At 42.7% G+C, this 22,301-nt stretch overlaps 1 protein-coding gene across 1 annotated transcript in view; it reads right to left on the bottom strand.

The window, feature by feature from the left end:
* Positions 1 to 20,957: 20,957 nt before the first annotated feature.
* LOC147673934 (uncharacterized) overlaps positions 20,958 to 22,301 on the bottom strand; it is a 56,278-nt gene continuing 54,934 nt past the window's right edge. Inside the window, exon 4 of the mRNA XM_086945542.1 lies at positions 20,958 to 20,996. Within this exon, the coding sequence (XP_086801668.1) occupies positions 20,958 to 20,996 (39 nt within the window). The remainder of the gene's footprint in view (positions 20,997 to 22,301) is intronic.

Raw genomic sequence — 22,301 nt, 5'->3', positions numbered from 1 at the left:
GGATAGACGTGAATGAGGGAGAGAGAGGGAAAGAAAGGGCAGTGAGAAAGATCAGTGAGAGTGAGAAGGAGAGAGGTCAGTGAGGGACAGGGTAAGGAGAGAGAGAAAAAAGGAGTGGGAGAGAAAGCGAGAGAGATAATTGGGAAAGAGAGGTGGGAGAGCAGCGAGAGAGAAGCAGGAGATAAGGTAGGAAGGTAAGGCAGGGGAAGGAGAGAGGAGTTGGAAAATGGGGAGAGCGAAGAAGCAAAGAGAAGGTGTGGGTGATAGGAAGGGGACATGAAGGAAAGAGAGGCGGGCGAGAGAGGGGGAGAGTGTGGAGGGAGGGGAGAAAGGGGGTGATAAGAAAGAGATAGAGAAAAGCGAAAGAGGGAGACAGACAGAAATGTGGGAGAGAGAATGGAGAGAGAGGACAGGGAGAAAGAGAGGAAGAGAGCGGTCGAAGATGAGGGAGTGAGGAAACAAAAGGGGAAGAGAGAAGAGGGCACGAGAGCGGGTAGAAAGGAGAGAGATGGTAGAAGATGTGTGTGGGGGTGTGTGCGTGTGCGCGTGTGCTTCATGTTGTTAAATAACTAAAAAAAGTACGATATTTGTGTTTGTTGTGGGAAAAATGGCCACATAAAATGCCGCAAAATTGCCGCTAAATTTCCATATTTGTGCCGCTAAATTTCCATTTTTGTGCCGCTAAATTTGCTAATTCATGCCGCTATATCCTGGGGGGTCTGGGAACTAACTATATATGCGAATTTCAATGGTTTTGTGCGAGTAAAATAAGGTTTTGTAAATGCTAATCCCTAACTATATATGGTCTATAACCTATGGTTTTTTCAGTGAATTTTTAAGGTTTTGTAAATGTTAATTCCTAACTATATATGGTCTATAACCTATGGTTTTTTCAGTGAATTTTTAAGGTTTTGTAAATGCTAATTCCTAACTATATATGGTCTATAACCTATGATTTTTTCAGTGAATTTCAATGGTTTTTTAATAGCAAATATCAAAAGCTGTAACATGTATTCTTATTTTAATGCAAAAATATATTTTATATCTTTTAAATAAAAACATTTTATGCATCTGCCAAACCCTGACCTCTTAATAGTGCACTGTGGTGGAAATGAGTTGGGCACTATGACTGGGGTTGGTCTGGAAATGCTTTAAAGAACACCTTTCTTCATTTGATGACACTTTTTCCCCAAACTGCCTTGGTATATTCCAATATATGTCAAAGACAGAAATGTAAGTGGTCCAACCAATTTTTTCCACAATTTGAAAAAGCACGGAAACATGTGAATACATCTGTTTCTGCTTACATGAGAGACTATGGAATGGGTTTAATATACAACAATAACTTGTGTTCCAACATTCAAGACATCTACAGAAGAGATGTTGTGCACTTCTCAGATGAAGGTAATAGAATATTCGTCCTTTATTTTAAAGTGTGCATTGGAACCTACTTGTAGGTACCTAAATTAGCCACAGAACCCAATAGCTCTTTTCAGAGCTACCCTACCTCTGATCATTCAAAACGTTTATCTTTTTCACTTTTTTTTTTTCACCAAAGTACGCTCACCGGTTCGCTTACCGGTGCGCATACCGGGCGCTCCCCCCGCGAAATTTTCAAACATTTTATTTTTTTATTTTTGCATATATCAGCGTCCTAATCCCCCCTCAGAAAACCTAGAGGGTCACAAAGTGTCTACCGTGCCCCCTTCTACCCATTCCAAACATTGTTTCCCCTCCATCTTGTGTCTCAATTCTACCGATACACAAAATGGAGGACTCCCGTAATGCTGCCGGTTCGCGTACCGGGGAGCGCACCGGTAAGCGCTCAATAAAAAAAATAAAAAAAGGTGGGAAAGTAATTTACAGAAAAACCACTACAGACACTTTCATCAAATATAGAATAGGCCCTACTGCATAGCAGTCCCTACCATTTACCCAAATTTGATGGAATTCCATTAAGAAAATTATGCTGTAAGCCTGACTAAATATCCTGAGGTAAATTACCTAACAAAAACACTTATGAAGTGTTAGAATTGACAGCCAATCAAAATGCTACTTTCAATATATTCTATTATTTCATGACATTTGATTGGTTATGTACCTGAATATATATAAAGAAAGAGAGAGAAACACAGCCATTTTGACTACTACTTCCTGAAGTACATATCAAGTGCATTTCAACTGAGAACTTAAACTTCTTTTTGAAAGGTAAGATGTTATTTTAAAAACTGAAGTATGTTCTGCACTTTAAGTTAATTTGGATAACATTTTCTGATAGTTATATACTATCCCTCTGTAATACTTATAGAATACGATAGACTTCTCTGTTTTAGTTATGGATGGAGTTAGGCTTGTCTTGTATAATTAAGAATTGACTTAGGCTTTATCACATACATTTTTTTATATTTCTACTTCCAGTCTGATACCATACACTGCCCAAAGATAAAATCACTGATTAAAAAACCAATCTACCTGTCTGTACTTAAACCCAACAGTGCCCTATCTGTACTGATATATTTTTTTAAAATTCATTTTACAGCACAAAAATGGAAGGAGAGAAAGAAAATAACTTCGAAATTGTTGCAGAAAGCAACAAAGATACAGAAATTGACTCTGAATTCTTTGATGAACAACGGGACTTTGAACTTCTGCAATGTGTAGAATCAGTAGATTACCTAATTGAAAATGAGAAAAATTCTGACAATTAATTATTAGAAGTTCTTTTTAATTTTGAAAACGAATCAGAAAAATAAATTTATATTTAATAATTCAAAAATTGTTTGAGACATTATTCATTTTTATATGTATTTTTTAAACTAGTAGCAAATTGATTATAATGTAAAATTAGACTTTAAATATACTGTGCAACTTTTTTGTGTTACATAGTAAGTTTGCTCACAGTTACTTCCTTTCTTCCACTATATTATCTCCAATGTGTATTTAACATCTCTTTATCATCTCCTGCCTCCATGGTGTTTCTGCTTTCCTGACAGACTACGCTATGAATTCCATATACCACAATAACTTCTGAAACAACATGCAAGATATCTACAAAGAAAACTGTGTATTTTTATTTTTAGACTCTGCATTGGTACCTACATGTTGGTACTTAAATAAAAAAAAAAAGAAATAAAAAAGAACAATCAATAAACATACAATATTTGAACATTCTTTCATCCTATTTTCCCAATATTACGCTTCCCGGACCGCTTCCCGGTGCGCGTACCGAGCGCTCCCCCGCAAAAAAACGAAAATAAAAATTATTTATTTTTTTCCCCTCGGGGCCCTTTTAAAGCCCCCTCATCAAACCTAGGGGGTCAGGGAGGATGTACTCCGCCCCCCTATGCTCATTTCCCCCTTTGTTTTTGCCACATCTTGTGTCTCGATCCTACCGAGACACAAGATGGCGGCCGCTCCGGACTGTTTAGAATGTTCACAGTCACCGGGGAGCCAATCCGCTTCTCCTAGCGAAGTTCCGTTACGCGTCAGGTACGCGAACCGGAGCGCTAACTGGAGCGCTGTTCCAGATATATCTGTTTTTTGAAACGTTAATTTCTCAAAATCCACTGGAGCACATATATTAAGACATAGCAAAGGCACGTCGGGCAAACCATATCTACAATTTTGCCAAGTTTCGTGTAAATCCATTCAGCCATTCGAGCTAAAAGTGATTCCAACCGCCCTATGGAAAAATGAATGGGAAAAACGCGTTTTGGGACCCCCTTTTTTCTCCCCCCCCCCCTTGACGAAACCCCCCCAAATTTTCAGGGGCTGCTCAGAAACAAAATGTGCCATTTTCCTGACAATTTCAGCCAATTCCGTCCACAAACGCCAAAGTTATTCGACATAGAATTTTCAGAAATCCCATAGGAAAAAAATCCTAACTATATATACCTACTGGCGATATTACCTACTGGCGGTCGCCAGTAGGTATATATAGTTAGGATTTTTTCTCTATGGGATTTTTGAAAATTCTATGTCTAATAACTTTGGCGTTTGTGGACGGAATTGGCTGAAATTTTCAGGAAAATGGAACATTTTGTTTCTGAGCAGCCCCTGAAAATTGGGGGGGGGGGTTCGTCAAGGGGGGGCCGAGAAAAAAGGGGGGTCCCAAAACGCGTTTTTAACATTGAGTTTTCCATAGGGCGGTTGGCCTCACTTTTAGCCCGAACGGCTGAATGGATTTCCACGAAACTTGGCAAAATTGTAGGGACTGTTAGCCCGATGTGCCTTTGCTAGGTCTCAATATATGTGCTTCAGTGGATTTTGAGAAATTAACGTTCAAAAAAAGATATATATCTGTGACAGCGTCCCGGATAGCGCTCCAGTTCGCGTACTTTTTGCGTAACGGAACTTTGCGATGCGAAGCTAATTGGCTCTCTGGTGTCTGTCAACATTCTAAACAGTCCGGAGCGGCCGCCATCTTGTCTCTCGGTAGGATCGAGAGACAAGAGGAGGCCAAAACAAAGGGGGAAATTACCATAAGGGGGCATAGTAGATCCTCCTTGACCCCCTAGGTTTAATGTGGAGGTTTTAAAAGGGCCCAGCAGGGCAAAAAAAAAAAATTTTTTTTTTTTTTTTGCGTGGGAAGCGCCTAGTCCGCGAACCGGAAAGCGTTCTGGGCAGCGTACTATAAGGAAAAAAGAATGATAGACTTTTCAAATACTGTATGTTAATTGTTTGTTGTTTTTGTTGATTATTTTTTATTTTCTTTTTTTTTTAAGCATTTTTTTTTTATTGTGATTGTGTTTCATAATTTATTAAACTTTCTAACATTTCACAGTCAGAAATTTCATAATTCTCATTGAATATACTTTGTAGTCTTTGAGGGTGTAAAATGTCCTCATTTTTAAGGAGGTTATCCACTGCTTCCACACATTGCAGTAGTTCCTGGTCCCTACTTTCATCCATAAATTCATTTTCTTGGCTGCTCTCTTGCAGTTCAATTTTAAATACAACTTTCTGTTCGCCTTCCATTTTGCCTGAAATTTGGATAAAAAAATATATATTAGTAGAGATAGGGCACTGTTGGGATTAATTTTAGATAGGCAGTTTTTATCAGTGAATTTATCTTTTGGCAGTGTATAGTATCAGAGTGGAAGTAGGACTATAAAAAAGTGTATGTGATTTAACCAAGAGAAGCCTAACTCCATCCATAACTATAACAGAGAAGTCTATCTAAATCTATAACTACTACAGAGGGATAGTATATAACTATCAGAAAAAGTTTACCATATTAACTTATAGTGCACAATATACTTCAGTTTTAAAAATAACAACTTACCTTCACAAACAAGTTGAAGTGTTTAGTGATAATTCAAATGTAATGTACAACAAGAAGTAGCAGTCAAAATGGCTGTGTTTCCTTCTCTTCCTTTATATATATTCAGGTATATAACCAATCAAATGTCAGGTAATAAAAGTTGAAAATGAAAGTAACATTTTCATTGGTTGTCAATTCCAACACTTTAGATGTGTTTTGTGAAGTAATTTACCTCACGGTATTTAGAGAGGTCTACAGGCTTAATGGCTAAATGGAATTTCAATCAAATTTGTGAAAATGAAAGGGATTGTTATGTAGTATGAGCTAATGTATATTTGGTGAGAGTGTCTCCAGTCGTTTTTCTGTGAATTACTTTCCCACCTTTTTTTATTGGACCGCTTCCCGGTATGCGTTCCGGTCCGCGAACCAGCAGCGTTACGGGAGTCCACCATTTTGAGTTTCGGTCGAATCAAGATACAAGATGGAGGGCAAATAATGTTCAGAATGGGTAGAAGGGGGCACGGTAGATGTATCTTGACCCCCTAGGTTTTCTGAGGGTGGCTGAGGAGGACCATATGTGCGGGAAAACATTTTTTTTTTTGAAATTTTGCGCGGTTAGCTTCCAGTTCGCGTACCGGGTAGCGCTCTTTGAGCGTAGTTTGATGAAAATTAGAGAAAAAAGTTAGAGAAAAAATAATAAATGTGAGTGATTAGATGTAGGGTAGCTCTGAGAAGAGCTTTTGGGTTTATGGTACATTTAGGTACTTATAAGTAGGTACCAATGTACAGTCTTAAATTCAAAATGAAAATTCTGTTGCCCTCATCTGAGAAGTGAACTCCATCTCCTCTGTAGATATCTTGCATGTAGTAACGCACGTTATTGTTGTACATGGAGCCCATTCCATGGTCTCTCATGTAAGCTGAAACAGATTTGTTTACATGCTTCCTCGACTTCTCAATTTGTGGACAAAATTGGTTGGACCACCTCCATTTCTGTCTTTGGCATATATTGGAATATACCAAGGCAGTTTGAGGAAAAAGTGCCATTAGTTGCTCAAAGGTGACCTTTAAAAGCATTTCCAGACCTACCCCAGTCAAAGTGCCCAAATCATTACCTCCACAGTGCACAATTAACAGGTCAGGTTTTGGCAAATGCATAAAGGTTTTCACCAATGGTATCAATTGGTGCCATTTTAATCCTCTTTGGCCCAACCACTTAATTTCCACATCTTGTAAATTGAGGTTAGGTAAATTTCTGTTCTCAGCATACCTTTGAGCCCAGTAGATGTAACTATGTCCAACAATCCAGACATTAAACATGGTGGGAGAAGGTTGTGCTGCAGTCAGATGAAGTGTGGTAATGAAAGGGCAGTTGAAACAGTAGGAGTTTGTAAAGAAAAAAAACTGGATTTCCAGTGCTAATGATTCATTAGCAGTGATTGGTGCATTTCCATTTCTGAAAACAGAAAGTTAGGGTGCATGGATGTGTTCTTTGAAAGATGTAATTTGAATGGTCAAGGAAAAAACATTTAATGAAAGATTGCACTGGATACGCAGGTGCACTGGGAGTTCAGAGTTCAATTGAAACATTGTTGTGTGAACTTGCAAACATGAGAGGTCTTTCAGGAGGTGGTTGCTAAGCAAAAAAGGCAGAGAGGGCAGAGGGGGGAAGGGTTTTGATTTGAAAAAAGTGAGGGAAGAGTTATGATTGGCTAATATGAGAGATATGTGTAATGAATATCAGCATTTCTGTGCTTTCTATAGCTGCAGCCTCTGGAGTGCATCCTCTTTGTTCTGCTGAAGACAATTTGGTGTATTTTTGAGACTGTTTTGAAACTCAAAAAGTATTTGCTAAGGTGAGAAAAGATTTATTTAATTTAGATAGAGAATAGTATGATTTAAGGAGAAAATCATGAAGAAAGCTGTGTTTTTAAAATGTGGCTTTGTCTCAAGTGATATACAAATAGATTTTGTTTCTTTGAGAAATTGTAATTGCATATTCTGTGTAGAAATCTGGCATGCAGTAACACAAGTTATTGTTGTACATGGAGCCCATTCCATGGTCTCTCATGTAAGCTGAAACAGATATGTTGTATTTAAAAACGATTTTTGGAAACAATTATATTTCTGGATATGTTCTGCTAGAGCTTCATAGGTTGTTTGGGCCATATTTATAAGGCATTTGAGTGTCTCTGATGTTATTGTTCCCATTTTAATCGAAGAGCTTTCTTCATGGGGCTAGTTTCTTGTAAATATGCTCTCACCTGTGCTTGGCAAATTTAGATTTTGATTATGGGAGTTACTTAGCCATGTTAAAAATGTCCCAAAAATGGTGCAAGGGCATTCAAAAAAACGCTTTCATGTGTCTTAAGGACATTTTCAGTCATTTCCATTTGAGATGTCATCAGTGATGTCATCAGTGATGTCACTGACCATGTCATGAATGATGTAATATGTGACATCATCAGCAGTGGATTGCGGGTGCGCGATATATAGTTAGTGCAACTAACTATATATGGAATTTCAATGGTTTTGTGTGAGTAAAATAAGGTTTTGTAAATGCTAATTCCTAACTATATATGGTCTATAACCTATGGTTTTTTCAGTGAATTTTCAAGGTTTTGTAAATGCTAATTCCTAACTATATATGGTCTATAACCTATGGTTTTTTCAGTGAATATATATATATATATATATTCAATACCAGTTGCCCTGAAGCATTAGGATAGCACACTGCCGCTCTCGCCCTCTGGCATGTTTGTCCGTCAGTTGCTGAATACAAAAATCAACAGCTGAGAGGGGTCCCCGTCAGGACTGTAGGAAGTGGATGCAAACACGCCCCTCAGGAGGTGGGATGCTGTATTAATTAAAGTTGGCTAATGAAGCATGAAGGCTCCATTTGTGGTTTATCAGCCCAGTAAGAAGGGGCCATGAGCCCTAAAACGCGTCGGCAACACTAACAAACAACGGAGAAAATCGGAGGGCTGCATCAAACATGCCGGAGGGCGAGAGCGGCAGTGTGCTATCCTAATGCTTCAGGGCAACTGGTATTGAAAAATATATATATATATATCAAGCCCAAGCAGAAACCAATTGAGAGAACTGCCGCTGGAAGCATGTAGATCACGCTGTTGAAATGGCAGCTTGCTGGCAGTCTTCTGGAGGCTGGATATTTCCAAAGTTGTAAGGCCAAACGCGTTTCGAGAGCAACGTGCTCTCTTCCTCAGTGGCTGGTAAACAACTGCAATGTAGCGCATTAATTAAACATCACCTGCCTGTAGGGCGTGGCCGACAGCACAGCCCTGTGGATAATGAAGTCCCAGTGGGTGCGCTTAATTTGCAGCAAATAAAACCATAAAATGTCATCCCAATATGTATATATGTTTTAAATAAAAAAATTAACTTACATTAATTATTTATTAATTTTAAGTTTATTTAAATGTTTAAATTAATTATATTTATTATTATATTAGTGTTAAATTACTTTTAAGATATTCAAAAAATTCGATATTTTGACTGTCTATATTTTTTCCTAGCGATATTTTGGAGTCGATATATTTGTACTTACCTGTTTGTAGATAGGAAGTCGATATTCTGGCTTTCGATATTTTTACCTCGATATTTTGGCTGTCGATATTCTGTGAGTGATCCGCGGAATAGATGAAGAGGAGGGCTGAAGGCAGTGGTGGTGAAAGGGGAAATGAAAATGAAAATATTGGATCTTTCTGAAAAGGGGACAGCAGGGGAGCGTCGATGGGCAGCGAGGGGACGGGCTTATGCAGAGGGGAGGGTAGTGGAGGAGGAGAAGGCGGATGGTAAGTGAGGTAGAAAAAAGTTGAAAAGAAAGAGGAGTGCGGGAAAGGGAACGGACAGTGGAGGTGACGAGAAGGGAAGGGGACTGGGGGGAGAGGAAAGGAAGGATATGAGCTGGGTACAGGAGATAAAAGGACGGGGAGAGAAACATAGGTAATGGAAATGAGTGTGTCTAGTCAGGAGAAGGCACGGGGCGGTAGTGGAGGAGTAGTCATAGAGGAGGCAGTGGAAGGCGACAGGGCATTAGAGAGGAAAGAAGTGGGGGAGGTGTGAAACTCCAATACCTTCTAGGGTCGAGTTAGCGCTAAATAAAACTGCAAAAAACACAAAACAAAGCTGGATGATAAATTGGGAAGAAAGTGTAGAAATTAAGGGAGGAAGAGGATGACAGAAAATGCGAGGGAGCGAAGGCAAGAGTCGGGGAGTAGAGGGTGTGAGGTGTAAATGAATAAAGGAGGTTTGGAGACGGGGCGTGGGCGAAAGAAATCAACAGAATTTGAACAAAAAAAGCTAGAGAACGCGAGTCATTTATAGAGCGCTTTTTTGGCCTTGAAAGGGCCTCTGGGCGCTACCGTTGAAATGCGGATGAAGTAAAAAAATGGCTACTATTGAAAGCCACATCAGAGAGAGGAGATGGTGGCGAGTTATGCCGGATGAAAAGTGGGCGGATAAGATGGGCCTTACGATGAGAAACGAGAACTAGAGATTCAGCGAGAAAGAGAACATACAGAAAGAGTTTGGTTGGAAAAAGGAAAGGGTTGAAAAGGAAAGACTGAGGGAGAGGGAGGGAAAGATAGAATGAGACAGAGCTTGTGTTTTTAAATAGTAAAAGTGGCTCACTGAGGAAACAAACAAGTCTTCACGGCTCAATGCTGTTTGGGAGGTGGGAGGGGAAGTAGGAGAGGAGGAGTGATAGGGATGAAAGCGCTAGCGGCGATTAGTGACCTGCAGAGCGCGTGAAAAACAATCACTTCAGAGCCGCGCATTGCTTTGAAGCCTCATGGCGGGGCGGGGGAGTAGCTTGGGAGGCATTCCATTGAAGTCTGGTGCTGCGAGGCTTATGGGTTTGACGTGGGCGCACGTCTCACACGAGTGCATCACATGAACTGCATGGAATCCGCTTGGTCAAGAGTTTGTTTCCCCTACTATATGTTCGAGCTATTAATCCCTGCGGGATATAATAGCTCTACCTAAAAAACAAGGAGAGGAGTAAAATGAATGGGGGTCAGAGGAAGAAAAGTATAGGAGGAAGAGAGGCGTGGCCACAGAGGAAAGGGACTCTGACAAAGAGATGGGAAAGAGAGAAGAAAGGGAAACAAAAGAGAAGAAGGTGGAACTGAGGCACAAAGAAGGATAGGCGGGAATAAGAGTGACATAAGGAGGAGCAAAAGGAGGAGGAAACGTAAATAGGGATGAGAAATAAAGATTACTAGTGAGGGGAGGGAAAGGAAGAGAAGAGTCTGGATTAAATTGTGAAAAGAAGGAGAAATGAGTGCAGGAAAGAAAAAAGGAGGAGTATGGGAACGGCGGAGACAAAAAAGGAAAATTGAAATAATGAGATGAAAGCCATGAGAGAGCTTGTCTAAGACAGGTGCTTCAAAGAGAGATGTGAGAGAGAAGTGCAAATGAGTGAAAGGGGTCGTGACGGATGAGCTAATAAGGAGGATAGATAGAGGGTAGGAAAGAAAAAGGAGAGAAGAGGGGTGAAAGAAGGGTTGGCGTGGAGATGTAGAATGATGAGGTGAAAGATCACTAAAGCTAGGAGGGAAAAAGAGCAAACAATGAGAAAGGGAAGGGAATCTATGAGGCAACAAACAGGAGGAGGAGGTGTGAGAGCAAGAAAACATACGGGCGAGACGGAAAGGGGTTGGAAAGTAAAGTGAGAGAATAGATGAAAAGAGAACAAGCGATGCACGCTTTGTGCTGGGGGAGGGGGGGGGCATTAGCTTGTAAGAACTCGGGCGGACATCAAAGGAAGGGTGGAAGGGACATTGGCGAGCTAGGGGTGAGGGGGTGTGCAGCCTGGTGAGCTGAAGTGGCAGCAGAGGCAGAGCACGGAGCGCGCGCACGAAGTGCCTGGTAGCAAATGGTCACCGTAGGTGACCGGGGTGGGGGAGAAATGGTGGATGGGACAAACCGAGGAGAGGGTTCTGCAGAGCTGGAGGCCTTTATAAAAGAGCTTGGGGAAGGGCTTTAGGGCGCACAGAAGAAAGCGCGAGAGGGAAAGGGTGCTGGGTTGGATGTGAACTGGCCATCCACTGGAGGGTTCTATTTTGCAGTATTATATCGCATGAATTTGGCCCAGGACGCTCCTTCGCTGGAGCAGCTGTGCGCGTTATAAATTTTCATAACATAACATAACAAAGGCATCGGAGCGCTTTAAATGATTAGATTACATTTTTTAGGCATCTGGAAGACATTGCCCAGAATCACAGGATGGTGAGCCGGCGCCGGGACTCCAACTTGGTCTCCTACTTTTAAAGTAAGGGCATATCTTCCCCCTAGAGAGAATATGACCCTCACTATACCTATAGATTGTACTACAAGAATTGTAGAACTTCTCTTTCTTCATCCACCCACATACTTTTTTCTGTCCGCTATATTAGAATGGAAACAATCGAAGGACTGGTAAAATTTATTCGAGAAATGGCCTATCTGAGCTTTAGAAAGAAAGGGGAAGCAACGCAATTAACCGGGGGTTGGGGCAGTGATAATGGAAAGGATGGGAGGAGAAGGGACAGAGAGAAAGTTTGTGAAGGAACGAGGAGAGACAATAAAGAGGTTGGAAGAACTAGAGAAAGGTTTAGCAGGGTGGGGGGGCGGGAAGCAAAATAGTCAATTGAAAATAAAGCAAGGAGGAGAGGGAGTAGATATGGAGAGGGAGAGTATGGAAAGAAAGAGACGGTGGGGCATGAGTGACTGGAAGGGAAGAGCAAAAGAAGATAAAGTGGGAGGGGCGGAAGGAGAGACCTGGAACTGAGAGTAGAGGGGAGGGTGGAGGACGGGAGACGAGTGAAGAGGGATATCAGAGGAGAACAAGGGCGACAAGGAGAGGAGTAAAATAAATGGGGGTCAGAGGAAGAAAAGTATAGGAGGAAGAAAGGCGTGGCCACAGAGGAAAGGGACTCTGACAGGGAGATGGGAAAGAGAGAAGAAGAAAGGTAAACAAAAGAGAAGATGGTGGAACTGAGGCACAAAGAGGGATAGGCGGGAAATAAGAGTGACATGAAGAGGAGCAAAAGGAGGAGGAAACGTTAATAGGGATGAGAAATAAAGATTACTAGTGAGGGGAGGGAAAGGAAGAGAAAAGAAGGCGAAATGAGGGAAGGAAAGAAAAAAGGAAGAGTATGGGAACAGCGGAGACAAAAAAGGAAAATTGAGGTGCTGGCGGGCAGGATACGCCAAAACGAGGCAGACTCCGCTGAGGAGAAGATATCGCTCTACACGGACGATGTCCTATTATACATCACACAGCCGGAAACCACGATCCCGGAGAGAGAAGTGAAAATGAGTGAAAGGGGTCGTGACGGATGAGCTAATAAGGAGGATAGATAGAGGGTAGGAAAGAAAAAGGAGAAAAGAGGGGTGAAAGAAGGGTTGGCGTGGAGATGCAGAATGATTAGGTGAAAGATCACTAAAGCGGGGAGGGAAAAAGAGCAAACAATGAGAAAGGGAATCTATGAGACAACAGACAGGAGGAGGAGGTGTGAGAGCAAGAAAACGTATGGGCGAGAGGGAAAGGGGTTGGAAAGTAAAGTGAGAGAATAGATGAAAAGAGAACAAGCAATGCGCGCTCTGTGCTGGGGGAGGAGGAGGGCCATTAGCGGCGGACATCAAAGGAAGGGTAGGAGGGACATTGGTGAGCAAGGGGTGAGGGGGTGTGCAGCCTGGTGAGCTGAAGTGCCAGCAGAGGCGGAGCGTGGCGCGTGCGCAGGAAGTGCGCGTGGTTGTGCTCACATGCACTGTACCCGATCCGCAGTTTGGTTACACTTTTGAAAAGCCTTACTATAATCTCGCCAGCATCCCTAACGGGATTGCTTTCGGCGATACCTAAAATCATAGTGCTTACAGACTAAAGAAAAAGAAAATAGTGCTTACAGAATTAAAAAGAAGTACCGTCTAACAACCGAAGTAATGGTCACAGTCTTAATTTGAGGCTACAAATGAAGAGGAGGCAGTACTAAGGAGGGACTAACAAGCCTAATAACGAATCAGAAGCCAAAAGGACAATGGCACAAGCCAATGACAAATATGGGTAGAGAGAGGTCTGGGCTTCAAGTATGTACTCCAATACAGCATGGCTCGCAGAGCAGCGCATGCGCTGCCCAAGCTCAACCTCATGTAGTTCATGAACCTTGTGAGCTGATCCAGAGCCTGGCAGGCCAGCTCATGTCCAAATGTGGGTGGTTAGGGAGAGTAGCACTAGCTTCTCTCTCATACTCAATATGGTTAGGTGCTGGGGTCCAGTTGTATTTGACCCTGTTGATTCAGTATATCACTCGGTGGGTTTCTTTAGGTCCTTTATGGTGCAATCCAAAGGAGTACTTCCTCTTTTTGCTTTGTCACCTACTGACTGGTGCTGAATTCCTCTCCCTTTCTTAGATCTGGAGTAGGGACAATTTTACCTTTCTTGAAACTTCATGTAATCAAATAAATATATAAATAAAAAAAGACATGCAAGATACGTTTTGTGGGCATACAAAAACATACAGGGGCATGTAAGCTGCCCATTGGTTACCATTGTTTGGCTGTATTGTCACTGTTATTTGCTTGCTTTCTATTTGATGATTTTCATTGTTTCAGCCTGTCCATCTTGTGTCTATCCACTCTCTTGAGCATAGTCTCTTTATCAGTTCAATGCAGACCTGCCAACCGGTATAAACATTTCACTGTGTGAGGAGGGGCGGGGCTTTGGAGGGGGCAGAGCCTCAGGCGGAGAGCTACCTATTAGGCACTCTGCCCTTCACCAAGCCCGCCATCCCCACCTCCCAAAAGAAAGACTGTTGCCGATGTCTTTGGGTGTTTTCACACCTCTTCAAGGACATCAGCTATTTACAGCTGAAAAAGATGAGCTGGAAAGCCACTATAAGTAGCAGTTTCCAGCTCACCTTGCTTGCCCGTGTGATTTTGACTCCTTACCAGATAACAATGTGAAAGGAGCCAAATTGTGTAACACACGGTGGGCCCTTGTGCGTTGTCATGTCTGTCAGTGATTGGCTGGTTTCTATGTTTCCCCTGTTCTCTTTTAGGGAACTACTTTATTCTTTATCTTAAGCATTCCATGAGAGTGCATGTGTTTTCCAGTGATAGAGTGCGATTGTGCTCTTTAATTTGTAGGGGTGCATTATAATCAAGGGTAATTTGCACCTGTATGTATTCTTTTGTCGTGTTAACATTTGGTTATAAGGACGTGAAATGTAATAACGTGTAAAGTGAAGTGATAGAGATGCTTCGTGCAAAGTGGAGAAACTAACATTGTAATTGTGTTCTAAGTGATGAAGTCTTAATGTTCGTTTTATAAGTGACTAATGAGAATCTAATTTACTGACATGTAACGCACTTATTTAAATGTGCACAATATTAATGTTCATGTATACGTGGGATTAATGGTGTTCATATTAATTCTTATGTTAGCCGATTTTCTGTGGGCCTCGTGTATTTTTCCCTGGCTCTCATATTTGAAGTATTCGTACTGTTCATGTGCATGAAGAGTCTTTTTCTTTCTCACGTTTCTGTTGCAGGTGGAGAAATTCATCTTTGTTAGTTGGAATAACGTTTCTGTTTTAGGAGCTAGGCCTAGGGAGGAGAGGATACATTTTAACGAGTGGTGCTGATAATGTGAGACGGTGTTCTTTAACACTGGAGGAGGCCTAGGAATCAAGGTCATCGAGCCAGAGGCTGGGAGCATCAAAGCCATCGGGAAAGTTACCTACAAGGAGGTGTCCAGCTGGATGGGGTGATCACGTGAAGAGAAGATGGGAGTGTCCTAAGATTTTGATGTTAGAATTAGGGACAGGGCCACGGAGATTCAGTCAGGCGAGGAGATCTGATGGAGAGAGAAGGAGCATCTTAGAACGAGCTCTGTAGCTTTATGCTACCTGACCCATTTAACGTGAGTGCACTTCTTAGAAAGTCTTCATGTACTGACACCTTTTCCTGCACTTGCCTGGGGAAATGCTAAGTAGGGATGTCATGTTAGTGGTAGGGACAGACTGGTGCTTTTTACTTACGAACCTCCAATGAAGAATAATCTCGATGTAGGGGCAGTCATTGTCTGTGTCCTAATCTTGGAACTTGTCAATCTTTATATGCTTCAGCATCTCAATGTTGCCCATAAATGTGGCTTTGTATTAGTTGCAATATATTTCTACACCCTTATTTTGAGGTGTCTGTATGTCCAGTTATTCTTGGCTTTGTAATAAATTAACTAAACAAAGAACCTGGAGTCCATGACTCTTCTGAGTCAGGATTCATTGGTACTGTGAAATCTAATGAGATCGGCGGAACTTGTGGGACACGGCGGCCGCGAGGTAAATGGCCACGGACCATCGGAGAGGGGAGGAGTGTAGCCGCACGCGAGAGGGTTCTCCCGCTGCTCTCCCCGCCATGAAAAAATAATCGTAACAAAGGTTATGTATTGAGGGTACCTTTGTTTTCTTTTGGGATGTGGCTGGACTGGTTGGACGGCGTCGGTGTGAGGAGCTCCACGGAGGCAGGAAAAGGAGTCTTGGCATGGGAGAGGGCGGCAGTGCAGCTACAAAGTTTTCGAGCAGTGCAAGGCCTCTCCCAGAGGGGCAGAGTCAGCACAAGCACAAACACAAGCTCCCCAGAGATTGCTGTGGATGAGAGCAGCAGCGGGAGGCTGTCATTAGACAAGGAGGGAAGCGGTACTGATACCCAATCTGTAAAGGAAAGTTGGAGGGGCATGAAAAGAGATCTACTAGCCCTACAGCGCTCCCCTATGAAGAAGAAGAGTACACCACCTCAAGAGAAAGCAGGGGCCACCCCAGACATGATCTCCAGGTACACTCGTCGCACCCAGGCACTTGGGAAATCGGCTGGGGTAAGTTTGGAACTAAAATTACCTTCAGGTACGGTTGCCCCCCAGGACTCAAGTGCTATAAGTGCTGGAAAAGATGGAAAATTGACCGGGGCAAGTTTGGAAGTTAAAACATCATTATTCACTGTGGTCCCCCGGGATATAGATGCCAGCAGAGTAGGTGGGCCAATTCCAACTAAGGTTGTGAGAGCAAGGAAGGGCGTAAGAGCCGCAAGAGCCCATATGAACGGGGTAACCAAATCTCAGGTCAGGGTCACACCGTCCCTTAAAACCTTTGACAAAGTGATATCCCACTCAATGACATCGGGAGTGGAGGGCAGTAGAATAATAGCTGTGCCTCAGGAGGGGCCGGAGATGGAGGGGATACATCTAACCCTATGCTTAGAGATGTAAATGAGGTCAAGGGGCTAAAGGTGAAGCGGACTCAGGAAGCAGACATAGAGTGGATGATGATATCATCTCTCAGATACCAACGTGGAATAGTTTCAGCATTCTAGCATCCAGAGAGGAAAAGGCTGACGAAGAGGGGAATCGAAATGTTGACACCCGCACAACAAAAATCAGGGGCTTGAATCCGCAATCCTTCTCGACTTGAAGGAGGAACTCAGAAACATGTTTAAGATCTCAGAAACCAATCAAGCTCATATACAAGCCTCCTGCACTGCTCTCGCACAGAAATTGGATGACGTTGTGGCATGAACAAATGTGTTAGAGGAAGAAGTCGGGCTGATGAAGAAGGATATAGGAAAAAACACTAGAGTGTTGGTCAAGGACAATCTCAGACTTAGAGAAGATCTTGAAAGAATAGAGAATCACTCAAGAAGGAATAACTTTAGGGTCCTGAATATTCCAGAAGGGGAAGAGGGGCCTAACATCAAAGCCTTCGTAGTTAACCTACTAAAAGAGACAGTCTTGAAAGACAGGCCCAACATTAACCTGGACCATGAAATACAACGAATACTTCGAGGTCCCGTCAAGTGGAATTTGCAGAGTCAGAAGCCAAGGAAAATCCTCATAATTGTTCTCTCATACACAGTGAAAGGAACCATCCTGACAGCAGTATTGAGATTTGGCACTTTCCCAGTCCAGAACTTCTCTTTTTCTATTAGGTCGGATGTATGCGGTGCAACAGATCAGAAGCAGTGGGAACTGGGTAAAAGGATTAAAGAATTAAATAAGCTTGGTGCTAAAGCCCATCTGAAATTCCCGGCTTTGCTGGGCGTTATGTGTAACAACCAGATGCACAACTTACGAACAACAGAGGAAGCTGATAGCCTAATAGATTGTATAAAAAAGGGTGGACAACCTTGAGGGGAAATTCTAAATAAGAAGAAATCTGTCTAAATAACCATAGGTACCAGAGAACGGTGGTTTGGTGGGCGGGGATGTAGGTGAGGGCACTGTAACCTGTTTTAGTTTTGTGATTTTTTTTCTCCCTCTCCTCAGTGGCCTAACAGGCACAATGCCTGATAGCCAAGGGAGGGTTCCCATGGGGGGAGAGGGAGGCAAGGGAAGAGGGTATGGCATTAGGTGGGGAGCAGTGGGAAAAACCAAATAAAGTAAGTCCTCAGTTTTTATATGGTTTAGGTCCATTTGGGAAATTGTTTATCAAAAACCTTCAGGTGCTATAAAATCTGCCCAACTCAATGCACCTTTAGGAGACACAAAGTTCTTCCAACTAAAAATAGATGGGCGGGGACGATAATAAACTACACATTTCAACTTGGATTGTAAATGGCCTTAGATCTAAAATTAGACTTAGACTGGTGATGAAATATCTAGACGTTTCCAAATGAATCTAATGACACATGAAAGCAGGGCAGCTTTTGCAAAATATAGTTCGGCAGAAAGTTATGCTGTATCAGAACCAGAAAAGTGTAAAGGGGTTGCAATACTCATAAGGAGGGGGTCAGGTGTGGAGCTCATCTCTTCTAATACGGACAGTTCTGGCAGGTGGGTCTTGGCAACACTCAAATGGTTCAGCACTGAGTTTGTCTGTTTTGCTTTTTGTGGCCCTAACATAGATGACCCCCAACACATTGTGGACCTACAATTGACTGTGGCTGGGTTTACTACCCCCATCATTATAGGGGGTGATTTTAATACTCTATTGGACCCTACGCTGGATAGGTCCACTAGCAGGAGTGGATCTTAAAACCAATCGTCTAAGACAAGATAGGCCCTTAAACATATGCTACACGACATGGGTTTGGTAGATACATGGAGATACTTAATGGGGAAAAAGCGAGGGTACACCTTTCATAGACAAAGCCTTGGCTGGGAAATTAAAAGAGGTCCTCATATTTCCAGGATATATCTCAGATCATGCTGTAGTTAGTGTTACATTGACAGGAATCAGAGTGGGGGATACCGGGAGATGGACATTGAAAAGATCTATTTTATTAGACCCAGATGTCTCTATCCTTATGAAAAACACAACTGAGGAGTTCTTCCTGCATAATACTCACTCGGCCTCCATGAGTGTCATTTGGGGTACTTTTAAGGCGTACGTGCGAGGCATACTACAGAGCCAGGTCCCTATAAGCATAAGATAGATAGGGCTGAGTTGAGAACTTTGGCAGAAAGAACTGGGAAATTGAAAGCTAAGCTGCAGCAAATGGCAAGAAACATACAGAATAGAGAGGAGTACACAAAACTGTTGGAGGAAACTATAGCAAACTATAGGGCTAACCTAGAGATGAAATGTAGAAAGAAGTGGGCAACGGGGGGCTCACAACAATTTGGGTATGGGGAGAGAGCCGGTGCCTTGTTAGCATGGAAGTCGAGGGGAGAGAGGGCACAAAACTATATCGGGGAACTAGTTATCAACGCCCAAGGTGATACCACGAACAAGGATGACGAAATCCAGGCCATCTTGGTTTCACTCTTCTCTGATTTGTATGCGGAAGAAGTGCGGCCTGGTGAGAAGAGTTTAAATCAATGGCTAAATAGGGTTGGTCTCCCCAGTCTTACAATAGAGGACAGGAAGAGCATGAATGCCCCAATTACTGAAGGTGAAATTTAGAGAACAGCTTGCGCATATAAGGAATGGAAAGGCAGCAGGCCCAGACGCATAACCGATTTAGGTATACAAACCAATAATAGATTAAATAGTCCTAGAAATGATGTCACTTTTTAACTCAGTCTATAAGGGGGAAGAACAGATTCAGAGGTTATGAAGGGAGGCAGTAATTGTCCTGATATTAAAACCCGCAAAGGACCCAAGGAATATCGACCAATCTCCTTGTTGAATGCAGACTACAAACTCTGGCATTTTAGCAGAGAGATTGGTGAAGGTGGCACCCCAAATGATACATATGGATCAGAAGGGCTTTGTCCTCAAGAGAAAAATCCAAGAACTTACATTGTAATTAATTGGGACCATAGACCTAGCAGCTGAGCATTCGATTCCCCAGTGATCACTATTGACGCTGCCAAGGCATTCAATCGGGTGAGTTGGGTATTTCTCTGGGCAGTTTTGAGATCAATGGGCTTTAGCGCAGGCTTTGTCATGGCACTATGAAGGTTATACGAGCACCCCTTTGCCCCTGCAAAACAACAGCGCTGAGATATTGACACAGTGGGGACCCTGTGCTGGGCCTGGGACGGCCTTAGAAAATATTCCGACTCTAGCTTGCTCTCCGCCGGTGCCATGCCTGTCACATACCACCCAGCTTTTCCCTCACTGCACACGGCCTGGATGGTTAAACGTGAGACTGGCCTGGGACTGGCCACTTTATCAGACCTCTACCCCAACGGCAATTTCTTTTCGCTTCCGGACGAGTCTTGTCCACTGGACACATTGCTATGTTATCAACTTAGAGCGTCCTATCGGGAGTTGCACCTCACATTCCCGCAGCCGCCCTTCGATGGCGGCCCTTGACTTGACATAAACTTCCACCTCCTCTCACAAGCTGGTCTCAAGGCTCTATGCCCCCACATTAGCCGCTTCCTCAATATCTGCTGATCGCGCCCGCATTGCCTGGAGCGAGGATCTTGGTATTGCTCTTTCTGAGGATTGGCTGTACTGTTGTAAGCAGACCAAACGTCTATCTCCCAATTATCACCTGCACCTCATACATTTTAAATATTTGCCCAAACTGTACCGCTCTCCCACTCAGCTGTACAGAATGGGCCTCGCCTCTAGTGACAGATATCTTCGGTGTTCGCCCCCCGCGGCGGGCTTTTCTCACCTTGCCTAGCTGTGCCCCTTGGTTTCTGCATATTGGCGTGACATGTGTACCATCATTACTGAGATTACCTCCTCGCTAGATCCTCTGACCTGCCTACTTAACTTGGTGAAACACTGTCCTGAAGCCTCCAATTGGCACACAGCTATACTGCTCATTATCGCGTGTCGCAGAGTTGCCATGCATTGGGGTTGGAGGCCCGCACCGAAGGTCAATGCTTGACTCGAAGATGCTGTGCTTTGCCATACGCTCCTGTCAAAATTTTGGGAGCTAATGCCGGCTACTGGTCGGCCACTTGATATCTGGGGCCCTCTTGTCTCATAGCTCCTCTGTCGGAATGCCTCTCCCTCTGCGACCTCTCCCGCGCTCCCTGCCAGCACTCCACCCGCAGCGACCGCCGGTGCTGGTCCGTAGAGATCTACCTCCCTCTCCCTGCATTCTGCTTATTCCTCACATCCGTCCCGCCGGCACCGTGACCCGTCTGAAGCCCCTCCCTGCACTTTCATGCTTCATATCCTGCCACTTCTCCTTACACTCAACGGTGTTCCGCTGCTGTACCACTGCCTTTATGATGCCTATAACTAATGTGTTTTTTCTATTTTCTCTTGTTATTTGCGGAAGCACTGATTGATTACCCTGTAACCTGATGTGCAAGAATTTCAATAAAGGTCTTTGAAAAATTAAAAAAGAAAAAAAAAAGCTTATACGAGTGCCCAACAGCCAAAATCCTCCTAAACGGCTTCCTGACGAAGAGGGTTAATATCTGTAGAGGGACGAGGCAAGGTTGCCCCCTCTCGCCTCTCCTGTTCGATATATACATCGAACCTTTGGCACATATATTGAGGAAAGATGAACAGATAGCTCCTATAGACCTACTCCCTTCCCGCAGTAAAATAACTCTATATGCGGATGATTTGATTATCTATACTTCTGACCCGGCACGTACATTACCTAGCGTGGAACAGCTGACAAATGATAATGGGCCAGTATCCGGTTACTTAGTGAACACCACTAAGACGGAGGTAATGTGTTGGAACGTGGAGGATTGGGGTGGTAGAGAGCGTGAGAGATAAAATATTTAGGAATTGTGATAGTCATCAAAATAGATGAGATCCCAGTACACAATTTGAAGAGGGTGGCCAGGGAGGTCAACAATTCATTGTCCAGGTGGAAGAACTCACCATTGACAATATATGGGAGTGTTAATCTAGTGAAAATGTTCATACTCCCGAAGTTCACATGCTTATTCAACTGCATCCCTCTTAGATTTCCAAAGGATGAAAAGAAAAAAACAATAGGAGTTTGAAATACCCAAGAACTCCATGGTATGGGTAATTGGCAAATAAGAATGCACTTTATTTTTCCATTAGGCTACCCATATAGGAGCCGGAGAAATTATCAGGTTATATTTTGGAACTATGAAATTGATGAATCATAATTCCCAAAGAACCTCATAAGGTATTTTTTAATCTAGAACATTAAATGAATGGATGTTAGGACCTTATACAAATACATAGAGGATCTATGAGTCTCACTGCATTTTAGCCAGCCTCTCCCATATATAATATAAAGTACTAGCTCCAGAGGAATCGGCGGTGGAACAAATTATGGTTATTATAATATGTTAATGCAGAGACTTTTCCAAAAATATTCTTCATACAAATTAGAGACCACTAAGTCATCCAGTTGACAAATAAACTTATATAATAATTCCAGAGGTATTAGACAATGCATTGCTTTAAAGGTGGAAATGTATAATACAGGCACTTAAAATGTTGTTTCTATTTCTAGATTAAGAATTATAAATTGTTTGTCCTGATGAAGGTGCAAAAGAATTTTGCACACCGAAACGCCGTTCGACTGTTATAAAATTCTTTTTTAATGATCTTTTGACCAAATTATATTGTGTATATGTTTGTATTTTTAATGTTTTTAAACAAGGACATTTAGAGTGTAACCCAGAGGGAGGCATTGT

This window comes from Lissotriton vulgaris, chromosome 12 (genome assembly GCF_964263255.1).
Source record: "Lissotriton vulgaris chromosome 12, aLisVul1.2, whole genome shotgun sequence".
NCBI classification, from domain to species: Eukaryota; Metazoa; Chordata; class Amphibia; order Caudata; family Salamandridae; genus Lissotriton; species Lissotriton vulgaris.
Note: the sequence above shows the minus strand (reverse complement) of the source record. Positions and strands in the feature narration are given on the sequence as shown.